Source organism: Lactuca sativa, chromosome 8 (assembly GCF_002870075.4).
Source record: "Lactuca sativa cultivar Salinas chromosome 8, Lsat_Salinas_v11, whole genome shotgun sequence".
Taxonomy (NCBI): Eukaryota; Viridiplantae; Streptophyta; class Magnoliopsida; order Asterales; family Asteraceae; genus Lactuca; species Lactuca sativa.
Genome location: NC_056630.2, coordinates 318,402,896 through 318,422,516, shown reverse-complemented (window position 1 = coordinate 318,422,516; position 19,621 = coordinate 318,402,896). Strand labels below are relative to the sequence as shown.

Below are 19,621 nucleotides of genomic sequence, written 5' to 3'. Positions count from 1 at the left end.
AAAAAAAAAAAAAAAAACCTATATCCAATTTATGAATCTTCTTTCTTCATTTAACATCATTCAACCATAGAAACTTGATGACAATTCTTCATTAACCTGCAACCAAAATAATTTCCTTGAAAAAGAAGAATCAGAAAGATATTCCAAGCAAAATATTCAAGATTGAGTAATACACACAAATGAAATATAAAGATTAAATGAGAAACTGAAAATAAAGAAAGCATATAAAAGATTCATTTGTTTTGGTTGAAAGAAAAAATCATATTACAATTACCATCGATGCGACATAACTCACTTCTTCAAATCATCATATTTGGATCATGAATGCTTCAATTATATGAAAACTTTTGAATCACAATATCTTCAAATCCTTCATACATGTAAGATTTTATATAACACAAAAGACACAAAAGATTGGTCTTTTTATAGTAAACTTTTCACTAAATGCTAATTAAACATAATATAAGTTATAAAACTTTTGAGTGTTAAATCATAATTAAGAAAACTTTTGAGTTGCATTAGTTAAAAAAATGGAGTTTCAAATGAATGTGATTTGAGGAAGTTAAAAAAAGGGGTTTCAAATGCATGAGATTCAAGAAAAAATGTCATCTTTATAAGTATGTATGATATATATATATATATATATACTAGGTTATAACGGCATCACGGATTATAAATTATTTTTTTTAATTAAGTTGTACTTATTCATTTCGAATTAATAATTGATAATAACATCTTTACTAATTAAAGGTTATGTGTTTTACAGTAATAAGATAACGACATAAGTATTGGTTAAATATACGAACCGGTATTGGTTTGAATTTGCAATTGGTATTTTATATTTCTAGATATGCAAAGAAATTATAATTTTATGAAATGAAATATAAATTTAACAAAAAAAAATAACGAAATTTATATGAATAATATAATTGTACAAATTGTTTTACAAATTTCTAAAAACTTCTTTATATACAACATTATAAGTTTTATTTGTTAGTTTACCATCCTAATCTAAAATCAATAATTTTAATCATTCTCTACTTTGAACTCTTGATAAAACAAAATACAATTGGCCATGTGTGAAAACAGGCTCTTTGAGGAACAAACCAACCTTCGATAAAGACTGTCCTTGGCTCTTATTAATTGTCATTGCAAAACACACAGCCAATGGAAATTGTCTTCTTTGGAATTTGAACAGGGTCTTGTCTTCAGAAGGAGTTAAAGACATTCTTGGAATAAAAGTCTGGTTTCTGATATTACTTCCAAATAAGATAACTGCCTCAATAACACATTTGCCCAAAGATTTAACCTGTAGTCTAGTCCCATTACATAAGCCATTTTTCTGATCAATGTTTCTTAATAACATAACTGGGACACCGACTTTTAAAATGAGCTTATGGTTTGGAAGACCTGAAACTTTAAGACCATTCAAAACATCAGGTGAGTATAAATTTGCATCAAACTCATCATGAACAAACTCGGATTGGCATAGGCTATCTGAACTTAAATATTCTTTTTGTTCTCCTGGAAACAATGACAACAAACAATCATTTATTTCTTGGACAACTTCATTCTTGGGAGCTAGTATTGCTCTTTCTTGAAAATAATCAGCAATGTTGAAGTTTTCCAATATATAAGGATAAACAAAACTGATTAATGAAATTATTGATAGGTTTAATACAAACAATCCTATGTGTGCATGCAACCCTAGTATTGGATCTATGTTTTCACTATTAGTTATACAGCTTTATGAACACAAAAAGAAACCTGGCATGCTACTATAATTTTCGAAATTCATATATAAAGCTAGAATACATACCTTTTGTTGTTATATAGCAATAACAACTAGTTCCTTGAATTTCCTTAGCTCTTGAAAGCAAGTACCACAAGTGTAGTACCTCTAATGGAGTCACAAACACCATATGCAACTTGGATGAAGAGGAGAAGAAAAGGAGGCACCAAAAACGGATGGAAACCCTAATGGAAGTCTTCTACACGTTTTTGGGGCATAGGGGCCCTTTATATACATGTAGGCTATTAGGGTTTACAACTAGGAAACCCTAATTTGACTGCTTAGGCCCTAAGCAGCCCATGGACTCCTTAAACATATCCCTTGGACGATTTCTAATGGGCTACCCATAGAATTCGTCCAACCTATATATTATTTGGTGATCCATAGCCCAATTATAATTATCTTATAATTACAACTTCAGTCCCCAAAGTTTAATTAATCTCTTTTAGCCACAAAATTAATTTACAATTAATTCTTGACTAATATTAATTAAACAATATGATTTCTCCTTTAATATATTATTCTCATAATATATTAATAAATCATATTTAAACCTTTCTCTCCTTAAATCATCCTACATATTGCTATGGTGAAGGCAACCCAAAAGGACCATGCTCATAATCGGGTCAAGTACATACCAAAACAGTTATGGACTTAGACACTAATCCAAGAATTATAGGATCATGTGGATTAGTAATAAGAAAATCTCGTGGAATATCAATAATTGCTTCACCGTCATTTGGACCACCAAGATTACCTTCTCCTATGTCCAAAAGCCAAGTTGCAAAATCCCTTATCTTTTCAATAGCATATGGATCGCTTCCAACAGTTAACCTCATGTTTTTTGTTAATATATAAACTTTGCATTGTTGCCATAAATAAGAAGAACTTAAATAAGCATTAACAATGTTTTGTCTACTGTCACCTGGAACAACATGTAGAATTTGTCTGAAATCACCTCCAAAAACAATCATTTTCCCTCCAAATGGAATAATCAAATTCGTAGGATTGACACACTTTAATATATCCTTTAGAGTTCGATCTAAAGCTTCAAATGCATGTTTGTGTGCCATGGGTGCTTCATCCCAAATGATCAATGGGGTTTTTCTTACTAAACTGGCAAGATCACTTTTTGGATTTATTCTACAAAAAGAATCCTCAGTAAGGTTTATGGGAATTATAAACCGAGAGTGTGTTGTCCTGCCTCCAGTCAATAATAATGAAGCTATCCCACTTGAAGCAACATTTAAAACAATCTGACTTTGAGCTCTAATTGCTACAGAAATTGTCTTCCAAAGAAATGTCTTGCATGTTCCACCATAACCATAAACAAAGAATACACCTCCCTTATTATGTTTAACTGCGTCCATGATATCAAGAAAAATGTCTCGTTGCTCATTTGTTAATGCAACAAACAGCTGATCAAACTCGTTCTTTAAATTTGGTATGTCATAATCTAGCTCCACGGTAATAAGACGATTGTTTGAAGATGAAACAGAATCAGCATCTGGGTAAGGCATCTTTCCATAATGTTTAAGGCTGGAATTGTTACCGAGTAAAATTTGTTCAATCTCATACAAAGTCAAGTTTTTAAGTTGATCTTCGTTTAGTGATAAACCTATACGTAAAATAATACATTAGTTAGAACGTATAAAAACAAATTGATTAAAGTGTAAAATATAATTTAATTTATACAAAAATTTTATATGATAGTCATTTAATAATAATGAGAAAATTGTAGATTACCTGGAGACTTTAATCTCTATTGTTGATTGTAAAGAATTCTATCTGACATGTATTCCCTGGTGTTTTGCCAAACAATCTCTAGATCACACAAACTGTTAGACAATAACATCATAGCAAATAAGAACCGTAGATAAAAACCTGATCCAGGAAGATTTGCTTCCTTAATTGCATCGATAAATTCTTTGTTATCATCTAAAAGGCCAAGATTATAACACGCATCTTTAAAAGAAGAACATAGTTCACCATTGACTGTGTGAATTTCTTCGAAGGATTTAGGACCTTTCACTTTATTTAAAAGAATTCTTAAGAAATATGCTTCTCCAAATTTAGGAGAAACCGAGTGAATTCTACCAATCGCATATCCAAGTTCCCTTGGCTTCTAAATCAAATCTTTACATTTCCAAACAAATTTTGTAGGAAATTCAACATATGTAAGTTTTAGTGCTTCTTTATTGATTGCATTACACTTCATCCAAGATGTGAACATTGAAGAAGAAATTGAAAGGCGATCAAGAACATCTTTGATGTCATCGTCTGCCTCATATACAACTTGTTGTTGATCAGGAAGATGAAAAGGTAGTCTAATCACAACATGATGCCTATAATTAACATCGTATTTAAAAATCCACCATGATGCTTCACATGCAGAAATATATCTACAATCATAGTATTCTTTAATTTCATCCACTGCATTGTTGTTATCAGAATCATTATTGGTCCGCTCCATAGAAACGGTAGCTCTATCAGGACCCTAGTTTATATATTTAAACAAATACTTTATGGAAGATCCTTGATTGCACCATTGAACATTAATGTGTGCCTGATATCTTTTCAACAGATATTTTTTGTATGGAGCAACATTTTTGTTATCTAACTGAACACCAGATTTTCCAACAAAATGTCCATCATTTCTTCTCCTATACAAGGGAAAACCATTTGAATCAACTGAAGTATGATTACAAAATTGCTTTGGAAAGTTTTTAGAACACTTTCTATCAACCATGAATGGGCAATTCAAATTTTCAGCTCCACATGGACCATGAATCATGAACTCCTTGACAAGTAAATACAATTCTGGATCATCATCGATATTTGGAATCTCAACAGAAATAATGGGATCAATATATTAAACTGTAGGAAGCTTGCAGTTAGCATGCATAAATAGACATATATGACTATGAGGCAAATCTCTTTTTTGAAATTCAGTTGTATAAACCATTGCATGCAAAATATACAAATAAAATACAAGTTAGCAAATAAAAATTGTTTAAATTTCTAAGTTAAACTATAAATTTAAATATGTTTAGGAAAAATCTAAATTATTATGTTTAAACTTATACATTAAACTATAAATGTAATTACCTGCTTGAACCTTGCTGAAAACTTCATTTTCCCTTAAATCTTTAATAAATGCAACCAACTTGATCTTAAACAACCTACATAATATATCCAGTCTATCTTCTGGATGAAGTGATGTGTCCTTAAGAAACCTTTGAACTTTTAGCCATTTTGGATTACACGTAAATGTTATGAAAAATCAGGATATCCAAACCATTTACAGAGCGAGATGGCATCCAAATAGTTTTGCATCATAAAGCGTGCACCACCGGTAAATGAAGAAGGTAATATCACATGTTGGCCGATGTTAGAAATATCTGTATTCCCAAGTGCTTGTTGATTACGCAAATTCTCATAAGATTCACATCTATGAACTTTTTTTTTGGTTATGTATGAAAAATAGTCTCTCACTTTCAATCATGGTATAACCATCAACCAAAAATTACTGGAACAAGCTTTTTGCATTAAGAATTAGTGAGAACAATTGATCCCTGTCTTGAATTCTGTAAGTGAAAAATTCTCTCATTCTACAGGTCGGGCGCTTGCTATTACTTGAAGATGAAATACCTCTATGAAGAATGTCAACTCTATAATCATCATTGCCATCTGGAAATAGTAATGGATACTAAAGAGGAAGGTAAGAATGATGCAATTCACTGATACGTTGTAATAATCCTGATGAAGTTTGAACAACAATATCTCTTTTTTCAATTGAATCACAAATGTCGTCGACAACTAAAGCGGCAACCTCAGAACAACTTGGCAAGTTATACGTCCTTCCATCTTGTTCTCTTTTTCCAATTAATCTTAACTTCAAATTAGCACAAGGATTTTCATGAAGAGTGTCTCTTACCATCCTATAAGACTTGACCAACGCATTGTTTGAATCTAACATATCCTTCAGAAATTCTATAATCTGGAGATCATATGATCTTGAAGTTGATGTAGAAGTGGTCGTCGGTCCACTGAAAACATTATAAACAATTATTTAATGTTAGTAAAAAAATCAATGAATTGAACTGATCTATTAGAGTTAATTGTAAAAATATACCCAATACTTGTTGATGTATTTGAAATCTTGTTCTTCGTATCATATATATAACTGACAGAATTTCAGACTTGAACCAGGTGTAGGTAAAAGACTTCCTATATTATGATAATTTTAACCACTAAGTCTGAATATGTGTGGTGCATTGCCTCTATTGATGGATGAATCAACTTTGGCTCCCATCGATGTAAATGAAAACAGTGAATTATAACGCCGAATGTTCTTCATGAAGTGTTTTCTTTTTGAATCAACCGATCTATACAAATTTCGGTATGATGGCGGTGCCTCTTTTAAAGATGATAGCTCAATTTTGTCATAACCGCAACATAGGGAATAAGATGTATTGACTTTTTTCTGCCATGTAATCGATTCAGCTTTCCATAATTTTGCATGACAAATCTGACATATAACAATCTGGTCTCCATGATCCAAGTAATCTGTTGAATGCAAAAAATATAAAAAATAATAAAGTAAATTATAAAATAAAATTTAATAATATTAAAAATTTTAGAATTATGATCACCTTTGGATATACCTTGGAAAATATCTTCAATAATATGATCATCAATACTTTCTTCATCTAATGTCAAGTCAAACATATGTATAGCAGATACAGATGGAGTCTTCCCTTTTATTTGATGTTTTCCTCTTGGTAACTTCATTGACGAAGAATTATGGATTATTGTTGAACGATTTTTGGATGTCGAGGCATTACCAAACACCAAATTTTCTTTGTTAATAGATAGTGGTGTTTGAAGGTTATTATTGAATATATAACCTCCTAAAAAAATACAAATTACAACATTAGCAATTCGTATGATTGATATAAAAGTGAAGTATATATTTTCAAATTTGTGTATTTAGATGCACGTACCATTTGAAATGTTAGAAACTGGAGTTCTAACATTTATTTTAATAGATAGTGGTATTCGAACGTTATTATTGAGAATATAATTGGCTTTAAAATTTAAAATACAAATTAGAATGTTAGAAGTTGTTATGAGTTATATAAATGTGAAACATATATTTTTAAATTTGTGTATATAGAAATACATACCATTTGAAATTGTTGAAAAGGGTGTTGTAACATTTATATTTGTTGAAGGTGAATTAATAATTGTATGTTGGTATACACTTGATTTGACCGAGTTTATATTTTCCTTATCTAAGGAAACATTTGTATAGTTATCTGTAGATATTAATCTACAGCCATGAGTGTAGACAACTATTATATAATGAGAAAAATTGTTAATAATAATAATAATAATAATAATAATAATAATAATAATAATAATAATAATAATAATAATTAAAAAATAGTAAATTCGTGCAAATTTTATATAATTTTTATATTAAAAAATAAATTTAAAAATAAACAAATATAAATACCGTTATTCGACATGTAAGAAGCATGTGTAATAGATGAATTTTGATGGGTTGATATGGTATGTGATATTTTGGATTTTCTATTATCCAAATATAATTTTCTGATTTTTCTCCTCTCTTTAGCTATTGTAGATTCTATAATGCTATTTGAACCTGTAAATAGTAGAAAACAATTTTAAAGACATATTTTCTTATATAAAGTTAAATATATTTTAATTTAATTTTAATATATTTTTAAAATAATAATTAATAACATATTTAAAATAAATAAATAAAACATATAATCAATGCAAAAGAAATTAAGAAAATTACCGGATTGAGTACGATGAATAACATGTGTAGTTGGTGTACGAAGAGAAGATGATATGATATATTGTTTTTTGGATTTCCTGTTATCCAAATATAACTTTCTGTTTTTTCTTCTCTCCCTAGCCTCTGTTGCATTCATCTCCTTGTTTGGTATGAAATAACAATAATAGAATATGGTTAAAAAGAAAATTAATAATTCGAAATTAAAGACAATTTGTAGGTCATGTAATATGTATAAACTTGAATACATGAATTGATCAATAATGAATTAACAAATAAACCGGGTCCGGAACAAGTTAAAGAGTATTTATAAGATAACCATATTAACAGGTTAGAATTTTATACCCATTTAACGAATAGTTAATATTGTTAGAATGCGCATTTCCAAACCAAATGGTCATTTTGCAAAAACAACAAAAGTTATAATTAAAAAAAACAACCAAAAAAAGTTAGATTACTCACTAAAACTTATATTAAATCTAATGTTTCATATAAAACGTTTCAAAACAACCTAGTTTTGATTGAAAAATATGTAAAATAAATTGACTTAGTTTCTTGTATTCCTAAGCTCACACATGTTTCCTTTGCCTTGTGTATTTGAATATTTGATTTAATCTTCTTCAATATGGAAACTCTAAAACATAAGTGTGCATAAGACACATACTAATGCAACATTTATTTTATTTTCTTTTTATTTGAGAAAAGTACAAGACGAAAAGGAGGAAATATTAAATAAATATGGACATGGTTGTTTACATTTGAGGTCTATCATTTTTTAGATGTTTTATGTGCAAATTTGATGATGACTAAATCCTTTTACAGATACAACTTTTATTACATTAGTGGATTACAATCAATTAAAAAAACAAAAAAACCATTTTTGTTATATGTGAAATTAGGAATAATCAGTTGCTTTTTTTTAAAGTATAGGGACTAAATATAAAATTTCTGTTGATATCAACAAAAGCACTGTATAACATACGATGTCTAAAAAATAAACAGAAAATGAAGATACCTTTAGACGACGAAGGAACTTGTGCAGAATCAGAAGAAAAACGGTCGACGGAGGATCGATTTGCTGCGGTTAAAGATTGAAATGGGTGAAATTTTGGCTAATATTGAACCGACGAAAGACTTGTTAGTATGCGATTTGAACACGTAAAATATTAGGGTTTTTTATGAAGATGCAAATTGCTTGAAATCGAGTGGAATACTTTCTCATTATTCAATCATGAGGTCATAAGAGTTGCTTATGTATGTGTAAAAAAATCCTTAATATCTCTTTGAGAATTTTTAGTTCCCGCTGGTGTAATTCCATTTTCGGATTTCAAAGTTCCCACTAGTGTAATAACATTTTAAGGTGGATAAGGAGAAAGGTCTCATGTGATTAGGGATGATATATGTTTTTTTGTTTGATATTAGATACGAATTCCCTCTATTTTTGTGAATTAGTCAGTAATCTATTAATTTTTATTTCTGCTTAACACTTGCTTAAAACTGTGCAACAATTCAGCCATTGCTATCTAGAACATCATCATTAAAAAAATGCAAGAACAGAGATTTGGCATGAGGCAATAAGTGGTAGTATTTCGTTAGTTTTTAATAGTATAAACATGTTGCTTATTCTGTTAATAAAACACTATATGTTAATTCTTGGAGAAAATTGGGTTTTGCGAGTTTTCTAGAGGATTGGAATGGATTTGTTAATCACTAATATTAGAATCCTTGTGATTAGATTCTGTTTTTGATGAAGTTCTCTAGCTGTAAGTTGATCATGTTTTACAAAAAAACTAACCCATCTCTCATCCTGAACCTAAGAACAGTTATTCAGAATCAGAACTACCAACACATATTTCCAAATCATTTAAATGCACAATGGATGGAATCCAATTTGAAACTTCCAAAATATTTCCATGTAATTCTCCCCATTAACATCAACTTTGAATTTACAGTGAACTTTTTCCATACATTTTGTTCTTATGAATACTATACTTATACCTGTAGGATCATCTGCATTGTAATCAACAAACAAAGGGTATCCCCATGTTGAAGCTACCTTCTTAAAAGTTGAAGGTGTCCACGTGTATACAGGTAATCTAACAACCTTAACCCAATTTCCTACCAAATACGTGATTAATTGTTTATGTTATCTTCTCATTCTAACAAGAAGAACATAGAAACTACAATATAAATACAAAAACTAACCTCATGTTTCCTGGGGAATAATCGTCATTAGTAATTTTTAGTTTTTTGCTTTTTATCCATTCCTTTTTAGCTCTTTTATTTACTTATAATCAATAATACCACTGCCATAACTGGAATTTATTTTATCATATTTATCAAACAAACAAAGTACATTGTTATAACTAAGTACTATTACTGTTTCCAACTTTGTACTTTGAATATTACCCTTGCTGTAAAATATTTTATCTGCTTTAACCAAATTACTATATTGCCCATATTCGGTTCTTTTGTTTATTTTTTGTTAAATATACAAGTTTTTTTTAATTGCAAGGTATAATGCACCATATTACTCCTATAATAACTAACCCTTTTAGATTTTTAACTTTGTTGCTTATGAATGGTTTTTTTTTGGGATTTGATGGTTTTGATAAGTCATTTTTAAAATTACATTGCTTTTTTTGTCAGTCCTATATTTGAAAAATATTTTTTCCATTAAAATATTACCATGAAATTGGATGCTATAACCGAAAAAAAAAGTAAAATGATATAATTGACATTAAAATCGGAAAAAATATCCACCACTAACGTGTAAAGTTGATTCACTTGTGTTAAACCAAACCCATAGTTAAAAAAACACATTTCACATCCAGGATACCTGCTACCTATGTTATCACATTCCACTATGCAAACCATACTGTCACAACTGACATTTTGCTAAGAAATTCTATTTTCATGTAAACATTATCCATTGTAAAAGCTTGTACTTTAAGTGAATACTATACTCTATGCTCGTTCAAACACATCTCATATGTTCAAATATGGGTTGGAAACTCTAGAAATCCCGACTCAAGTTCATTATGGACTAGGATTTTCCTTATTGGGCCTAATAGACCAATAAGCTTCCAATTTGACTATTTTGGGCTTAGGACCTGTAAATGGGATCTAATTGGACCCACCTTCATGAAACTTAACATTTTGGGCCATAATGGGCCTAAAATAAATTTGTTTAACCTTAATGGGCCATAAACCCACTCCTTTTACCATTTTGGGCCGTGAACCTTCCAAGGGCCCAAGGGGCCGAAAATTTTCTCTATGGACTTCATAATTTAGAACCAATGAAAGAATTGGGCCAAACTAATTCATCTTCCTTTCTCTTAAACCCAAATTCTCGGCTCATTATGCTTATTAGATAAAAAAAGGGAAAAAGAGGAAATAACATGCACTTGACACAACATTTTTGCATGGTGGTTCTCCATGCAACCATCACTTCAAAAACTCTCTCTCTCTCTCTTCTCTTATTTTCGGCCAAGAGCAAGCACAAACACATACATCTTCAATTTTGCCTTCAAACACTCTCAAAATCATCTCAAGAACTCTCCTTTTCTCCTAAAAAATTTCGTGAGTTGTGGTGTATTTCAAAGAGCTTCCATTAAATCCTTCACACTCTAGGTAAGTTACCATCTCCTACTAGTTGTTACCTTCCATTTTGATGCTAAAAATTATTCCTTACATAACATCATTTCATGTTCTAACTCCCTAGAACCATCTAAGTTCGAAATCCTCCTCAAGAAGCTTCCTAGGGCCGAGATCTACTCAATTTATCACCAAGAACCAAAAACATCAAAAAAAGGTGAGTTCATACCCCTTGTTTTTGGTTTTCATATGATTTTGGGGGAGAATACAAGCTCCCTTGTGTAGATCTATGTGTATATGCATGATTATGTGTGTTTTCCATGAATTATTTGGTGATTATGTGTTGATTACTTCATTAATCTAAAAAGATGTTAAGAACTTGAAGTTTATCACTTGGATCTTCATAAGGACCTTGAGAAAAGTATGTTTTATCAAATATATTACATATAAGCTTGTAGATCTAGGAATTATACACTTAAAATAGCAAAAATGAGTGTTGTGCTCAAAAATCTATAACTTATACTAAAAAATCAGCTTTTGACAGGAAAGTTTTAGCCCAATCTCGAACTGTTTTGACCCTCTTAATAGAAGTATTTTTCAAAACTGTTTTACATGGATAAAGTTCAGATTTATACCGTTAAAATGACTACTCTCACGTTTTCATACATTCTTTCTACAATTTTTGTCGAATTTTACAAAATTGCCTATCAGATTTGAAATAATTTCGGACCAGCCTGTGAAGGTGAGCAATTTTGCACTTGTTAGAAGCCAATAAAAATTATGAGAAAAATTGTGAACAAAGTAGAGAAAATTTCCAAACTTCCAGAATTTACGGATCCAAATTTCGACTTACGATGATTTTTCTACAAATTTTCCAACAACTAGGTCAGAAAATCCCAAAACCAGAAAAATGTGTATTTTCACTAAAAACAAGCCAAAAATGGGTTACAAATGTTATTTTTACTAAAAATTAGCCATGTATGCAAGTTTTGTACAAAATGGGGACTAAAGTTTATTATTACAAAAAATTGGGTCTTAATTGTAACTCTTTGGCTTATTGGGCCAAGAACTTCATTTTTACAAAAAGTGGGCTTTTATGATATTTTAGTGAACACTTGAACCAAAACCAATGATAAACTAACAAAGGGATTAATTTGATCATTTTCTAGGTTATTTGGGCCTTAGTGACCCATTTTTATGTGTGATAGGTCCTGTATACTATTTATATGTTTATTGGGCCTTATTGACCCATTAACATGTGCGACGGACCTTAAACACTATTTGTGTGCTATTTGGGCCTTAGTGACCCATTTTTAGGTGTGATAGGTCTTGTATACTATTTATATGTTTATTGGGTCTCATTGACCCATTAACATGTGCGGCAGACCTTGGATACTATTTGTGTGCTATTTGGGCCTGTAAATCCCTTACATGTGAAATGGGTCTTAATTGTCATTTCATATATATATATTTCGGGCCCATGTTATATAATCTTATTCCGATTGGGCCTTCAAATGATTTACATGTTTAGTGATGCCTTAGTGGTTCACTTACATGGTTCATTGGGCCTGGAATGAGTTTATACTTTTCTTCACGTAAATTTGATTAAGGATCTAGTGAGTTTTGTCGGTTGGCACCTATTAAGTGTACGATCATAGCCTGTAGTTATAACCAGAGTCTCTTGGAGGGAGAGCGGGTATTTGTGTATAGATCTATACGGGGATGACACCCCACACCTGAGCTGTTAGCTATAGTTAGACTAACTCAGTCTAGGGTGACGAAAACCTTATAATAAAAAATCAAAACCGACGTCCAACAACGCCAAGACAGGCGAAATTGTCATTATTTAGTATGGTTATGACGACTCACTTAGAGGAATTAACGTTATGAAGTTTACGGAAGACCATTCTCTTTTCTCTTGGATTACTCGGAAAAATTCTCGTACTAGTACTCAACCTCGGGGGTTGGTATGGCATCTTTCTCTTTTACAGACAACATCGGATTGTCTGGGAACATTCTCTTTACATGCTCATTACATTCCCTCTACATTCTCTTTACCCCTTTTAGTTAAATAAACAAAACCATACATGCATTAATACAAGATCTGACACAAACATACTAAACAGTTTGCAGAAAATATCGGATTTTCTGGTGGTTTCAAAGTTATACAAATCATTTTTACAAACATGCTTATGAACTCACCAACATTATATATGTTGAAGTTTTCAAAATAACTTGTATTCTTAGGAAACCATTGAAGCAGGATGAATGAAACAAACTAATGGATATTGTGTTATATTTTGTTTCATCATAATCTTACTATTTTGGCATGTAATATTCAAAAACAATACTCGATGTAAACAATGAATGTTATATTACATGTGTGATGATGATGATGTGATGTTTCAATTATATACTCTGTAATGATACTACAACAATGAAGTCAGGCTCAAGCCCTCGGACGTTTCCGCCGTCTGGTTCAGGGGTGTGACAGATTGGTATCAGAGCATTGTTTATTGTGAACTAGCATATCTAATCATACATGATATGCAACTATAGATACAATGGGACTAAACTACTATGAACATAATAATTAAAATACATACTTATGTGTGCATTTTAGATTAATAACACAACAAGAATAGTAAAAGTCTTTGGAGGATTTGAACATTGCTATTAAACCCGGACAATTATGTAGTCGTATTGGGGGTGAATGTAGCCTGATCAACTACATTCATTCAAAATACGACCAACATGTGTTCGGGAGTAATTGTGATGGACAATGAATCAAAAACTTACCATTTAATTATCCAAAGAGCTTATAGAACCAAACATAAGTAGAAATTTAAAACGCTATAGAAGTATTTGGTGTGCTGTTTGTTTCTAGTATTTATACAACTTTGTGTGGACGCTATGGTCGGGTATCACTAGCCAGGAGAACCCTATCTCCCTAATTAGAGGAATGTAGGGTGGCTTGATCCAAAGGAAGACCCAGAAGAAGACTCAGAGAAAGAACCAGAGGAGGAACGTGAAGTAGAACTTACAGATGAGCCCACCGAGCAGGTAGGAAACCTTAAAGAGAAAGAGCTCGAGGGCAATGACGATAATGACTCGGATGCAGGGTCCAAGGTCATCAATCTTCCATACATGGCCAGAGTACCATATTATCATAAGGGCCTCGATGGACCCACGCCCCATGGGCACTCGATAATTGGAGATGGAGTAACCAATAGGGGATATGACCACACTACGGTAGGAACCGAGGTATCTTCGATATTAGTCATAGAGGACCTGCTGACCGAGCCCTCCCAGTGATGGTCCGGTGCACCAAGACATTAGCAACCAAACTCAGGACACCCACAAGCAAATGGACCAAATGCGGGATGTTGTTGAGAGAACTGAGAGACAAACTGAGGAAGTAATCGGGACTCCCAAACGAGGCAGTTAGTTCGGGAGGCACAACTACGAGACACCGAGCGACAAGTAGCTCATCTTCAAGGTGCATCCACTTCATCAGCACCACCACCAGACACTTTCCATCACAATTAGGATCAACCTTTTCTTTTTCCCCCTACTATCGAATATGACGCTCTTTCGTGTACTAAGATGTTACTTACCAATGAAACAATTATGCGCTATCTTTATTTCATGTTACTACATAAATTCAATTATATGCACAACCGAACCCTCAAAACCACTAGATACTTAAGGATCTCGAAACCGAAACAACCCATATACCCTAAGGATGGATGTAACGATCGTGCCAAATCTGCGATTACCTACTACCGTAAATACATCTTAGGGATGTAGATGGAAACAGTGAAAATTATACGATAAGATGCAAAATTTATAGAGTACAACCAAGAATGACGATCATTACTTACAATCTGGCTTATTAACATGCAGTAGGAAAATGTCATCCCACAGAAATAACAAGCACACCCGCGAGACACCGCTCCTGCAAATGGACTCTATGTTGGGTCTATTAGATTACGTCATGGGCTCAGTCCTTAGCCTAGTTTTGATTGTCGGTATTGGGCGTGTCCAACCGTGCATGTTTTTGTACTAGGGTTTAGTATATAAGTTGCATGCATGCATTCTTAGAAGTTATCTCTTTTATCATTTATTTTCTCTAAGTTTTGTACACCATAGCTCGCTTCTACATCGTAAGATCTTCATCGAGCTCTGCTGAGGCGTGACTTTATTTTGAATCATAAGCATACATTTGATTCTATTCAGTGTTCATTCTCTTACTGTTTTTGACTCGTTTGATTTCCATAAACATACCTGTGAAAGATCTAATCGATCTAGAGTTTAATTCTCATCAATTGGTATATGAGCAGGAGCGCTCATTTTCTAGCCATCAGCGAGAGCTCTTCTGCGGAGAAGTTGGCGGAATTATACGTGAGGGAGGTGGTATCGCGGCATGGGGTTCCGATGTCGATTGTTTCAGATCGGGATGTGCATTTTACTTCTAGATTTTGGAAGAAGTTTCATGAGGAGATGGGTACGAGACTGCATTTCAGTACCGCATATCACCCGCAGACGGACGGACAGAGCGAGCGAACGATTCAGACGCTTGAGGATATGCTCCGAGCATGTGTTTTGGATTTCGGAGGGAGCTGGGACACCTATCTACCTTTAGCAGAGTTTTCGTATAACAACAGCCATCATTCGAGCATTGGTATGCCACCCTTTGAGCTGTTGTATGGGCGGAGATGTCGCACCCCCATCTGCTGGGGAGAGGTGGGGCAGCGGGTGATGGGTAGCACGGAGATCGTACTCCAGACAACCGAGCAGATTCAGCAGGTCATGCAGAGGTTGCTGACCGTGCAGAGTCGCCAGAAGAGCTATGCGGACAGGTGTCGGTCCGAGCTCGAGTTTCAGGTTGGTGACCTTTTGCTCCTCAAGGTCTCTCCTTGGAAATGAGTGACACGATTCAGGAAGAGGGGCAAGTTGGGACCCCGGTACATTGGACCCTTCAGGGTAATTGCTAGGGTAGGCCGGGTAGCCTACCGGTTGGATCCACCTGCTGAGTTGGGGTAGATCCATGATACCTTTCATGTCTCGCAGTTGAGGAAATGTATTGTCGACGAGTGGGCAGTGGTGCCATTGGATGATATTCAGGTGGATGCAGGCCTGAACTATGTGGAGAGACCGGTAGCGATCAGGGATCGGAAAGTTAAGGTTCTAAGGAACAAGGAAGTACCCCTGGTACAAGTGCAGTGGCAACATCGGAAGGGGTCCGAGCTGACATGGGAGTCCGAGTCTGAGATGCGGGATCAGTATCCGGAGTTGTTTGCAGTATGAGACTTCGAGGGCGAAGTCTGATTCTAGTGGGGGAGAATTGTAACAGCCCGAAATCCAGGTATTCTTCTTTTGGCCTTGCATTTTGGTTAAGTTGATGATTTAGGGTTTTCATGGTAGGCGAGTATGCTGGGCGTACAAGGTGTACGCGGCGTGTACTCGTGCGCCTCATTTGGACGCGTTCATCCAAGGTTACGTGGGGCGTAACCGGTCCAGATCTAAAAACCCTAATTCATTTGGAGGGCTATAAAAGGGGATGTATGGCTCGACTTCTCTGCCACCATCCCTCAGAGAGAAACCCTTAGAGAGTGTCCCTTCGTTCTTAGCCCCTTTTTGTGAGTGTTCTAAGCTTGGAGGTGTCATTTCAAGGTAGTAAAGGAGAAGAAGAGTCCATTGTGAAGGCTAGAAGCCGGTGTTCAAGTGTAGATCCGGGCTTAACAAAGGTTGGAGCTTCTTTCTAAGGTAAAAAGTTCGGACCTTGACTTGTAGATCTTGTGGTATGCTTTATGGACCATTTTCTGGGGTTTTGGTCCCAAAGGTGGAGACTTTAAGAGCAAGAGGTCTCCATTAGCTTAGATCCATCATATTTCTGGTCCATTTGAGTTATAGATCCATAAAAATGTAATCTTGGACGTGAATGATGCACCATGCATGAGATCTAGGTCCTAGAGTTGCAATAGAATGATGTTAAGAGGTGTTGGAGCCTTTACAGCCATGCCAAGGCTTAAAGGTCTCGACTTTATGGGTTTAGACACCTAAACAGAGTCGGATCTGGAAGTTGGAATAAGGGCTTAACCGATTAAGACCAGAAATGTGGTATGATCATGTCTGATGGTTACGCTGGGCGTAACTCCCAGTACGCGTAGCGTACTGGGTGGAGGCCCCAATCCATGGGTTGGCGATGTACGCCCCGCGTACCCATGGGGTTGACTTTTGTTGACTTTTAGGGTTTTGGTCAACATGAAGACTTTAGGTCAAGGAAGGGTAAAATGGTCTTTTACCCTCTGAGGAATGATGATAAGGGTAATGTTTTAGTTGTGGAAGTCTTTGTGTAATAAATGGTATTTTTATGCTTAGGCGAGACTGAGCCGTCGTTTGGATTCGGTGATAGCGAGGACACGACATCTTAGACTTTCCGCAAGGTGAGTTTTCTCACTATACTGTACCCGGAAGGGTTTGACTGTGTGATCGGAAGGTCGGATATACTATGAGATATATGTGTTATGTGTGATAAGTTATTTGTTATATGTGCCATGTATGATACGCTTGATTTGGGCCGGAAGGCATTATATTATGGGCCGGAAGGCGAATATGTTATGGGCCGGAAGGCGTTGTGATGTGGACCGTAAGGTTGACGTGGGTAAGATCGGAAGATTTACCTAGCTGGGACGGAAGTCCCCTGAGACACATGGGCCGGAAGGTCAGGGCCTGGAAAGGCGTAAGTGCGTAGGTTGTATTTTGGGGAACTCACTAAGCAATTATGCTTATAGTTGCTGTGTTATGTGTTTCAGGTACTAGCGAGGACCGTGGGAAGGCGCCGGCATGATTGTACGCACTCGCGGAGAAACTGTTTTGTGATCATGAGATGTATTTCATTATGATAATATTGTCCACATTTGAATTTGGAATATTAAACGATGGTTTTTGATGTTTACAAAAAAAAAAAAAATTGGTTTTAAATTTTACATTGTTACAAGTTGGTATCAGAGCTAGGGCACGGGTCGATGTGTTCGACGGGGACGTCGAACCCTATAATGGGGGGTGAAATTAGGTTAGATCTGATCCCACATCGGCTGGGAAAGAGAACTAAGCATTCCTTATAAGGGGTGTTGATACCTTCCCTATCACAACGCGTTTTAAAGCCGTGAGGGCAGCAGATCCCATAAAAACTCTGCAGTTAAGCGTGCTCGGGCGGGAGTAGTACCAGGATGGGTGACCACCTGGGAAGTCCTCGTGCTGAGTGGCCCAAAGCGGACAATATTGTGATACGTGCCAGAGGGGGATGTTACAAATGGTATCAGAGACTTGGTTTGAGGGATTCAAATACACCTTCGGGCGTAACTGAACTCAAACCGGGGATTTGAGGAAAATTTTTAATAAAAAAAAATTCGATAAAAGATTTTCGAAACAACCAAAGGAGAAGCAATGTGTACGGTCAGCCAGCGCCCGAACGGTAAAATCCCCAAAATACCCTTACAATATGTGATATGAAATATGTTATGATATGATACGCATGCTAGTAGACTAGGTATTCATATTAGGACTAGAGTGGCCTGATTTGTGATGCCTTAGTCTAGGGGAACCTGCTGCTATGAGATGCTTTGAGAGCGAGTGGGTAGCCAGTGCATAACAAGAATAGAGTACTCATGATCCGGGGTTCGGGGAGGAGGACTTGGGGTGAATGCTGATGCGGTGTAGTCGGTAGTATTGGGCCCGTACTACTGAAGACACCGGGTCAGTGGGCAACCCAAGTAAGAATCCTTGGGTATCAGAAACCGAGTAGGGTTGCTTTATCGAGTGCGAGTATGCTCGATGGAATCTCTGATAATTTTTTTGTTGTATTTCAGAGGCATCATGGTTGGGACGCGTCACAGACCTGAGACGAGCGGTGTGAGTGACGAGGAGCTTCGTCAGATGATTCACGATGAGGTAGCTGCGGCAATCCGGGCCGAGATTCCGGAGATGTTCGGGTCTATCAAGACCACGTTGTTGGAGACTTTCGATGAGCGGTACGCCGCGGTGACTGAGGCCGCAGCCGCTGCAGCTACCGCAGCTGTGGCCGCTGCCAGACCACAGGGAGGTGACTCGTTGCTGTTCCGGGAGTTCAGCAACACGAAGCCACCGGAGTTTGACGGGACGCAGGATCCGATCACTGCGATGAGATGGATTGCTGATATCAAGGGATGCTTCTACACTTGTTCATGTCCGGAGCATCTGAGGGTACGGTTCGCCTTGAACCAGCTCCGCCTGGGAGCAAAGGATTGGTGGAAGTTCGTGATGGCGAACTTCACTCTGGCAGAGGTTTCAGCTGTGACTTGGGAGAGGTTTACTACTATGTTCAGAGACGAGTACATTCCCCTGGTGGAGAGGGAACGGTT

General features: G+C 35.3%; 1 protein-coding gene across 1 annotated transcript; it reads right to left on the bottom strand.

The window, feature by feature from the left end:
- Positions 1-1,030: 1,030 nt before the first annotated feature.
- On the bottom strand, positions 1,031-10,079 carry LOC111918641 (uncharacterized). The gene is made up of 16 exons (XM_052766786.1): positions 10,029-10,079; positions 9,924-9,934; positions 9,825-9,834; positions 9,618-9,723; positions 7,314-7,463; positions 6,460-6,705; positions 6,124-6,361; positions 5,540-5,841; positions 5,323-5,482; positions 5,091-5,243; positions 4,901-4,974; positions 4,398-4,483; positions 3,935-4,289; positions 3,677-3,823; positions 2,453-3,410; positions 1,031-1,649 (listed from the first exon to the last, which is right to left on the bottom strand). Exons 1-16 carry the CDS (start codon positions 10,077-10,079, stop codon positions 1,031-1,033), a joined length of 3,666 nt encoding a protein of 1,221 aa, XP_052622746.1.
- Positions 10,080-19,621: the final 9,542 nt, after the last annotated feature.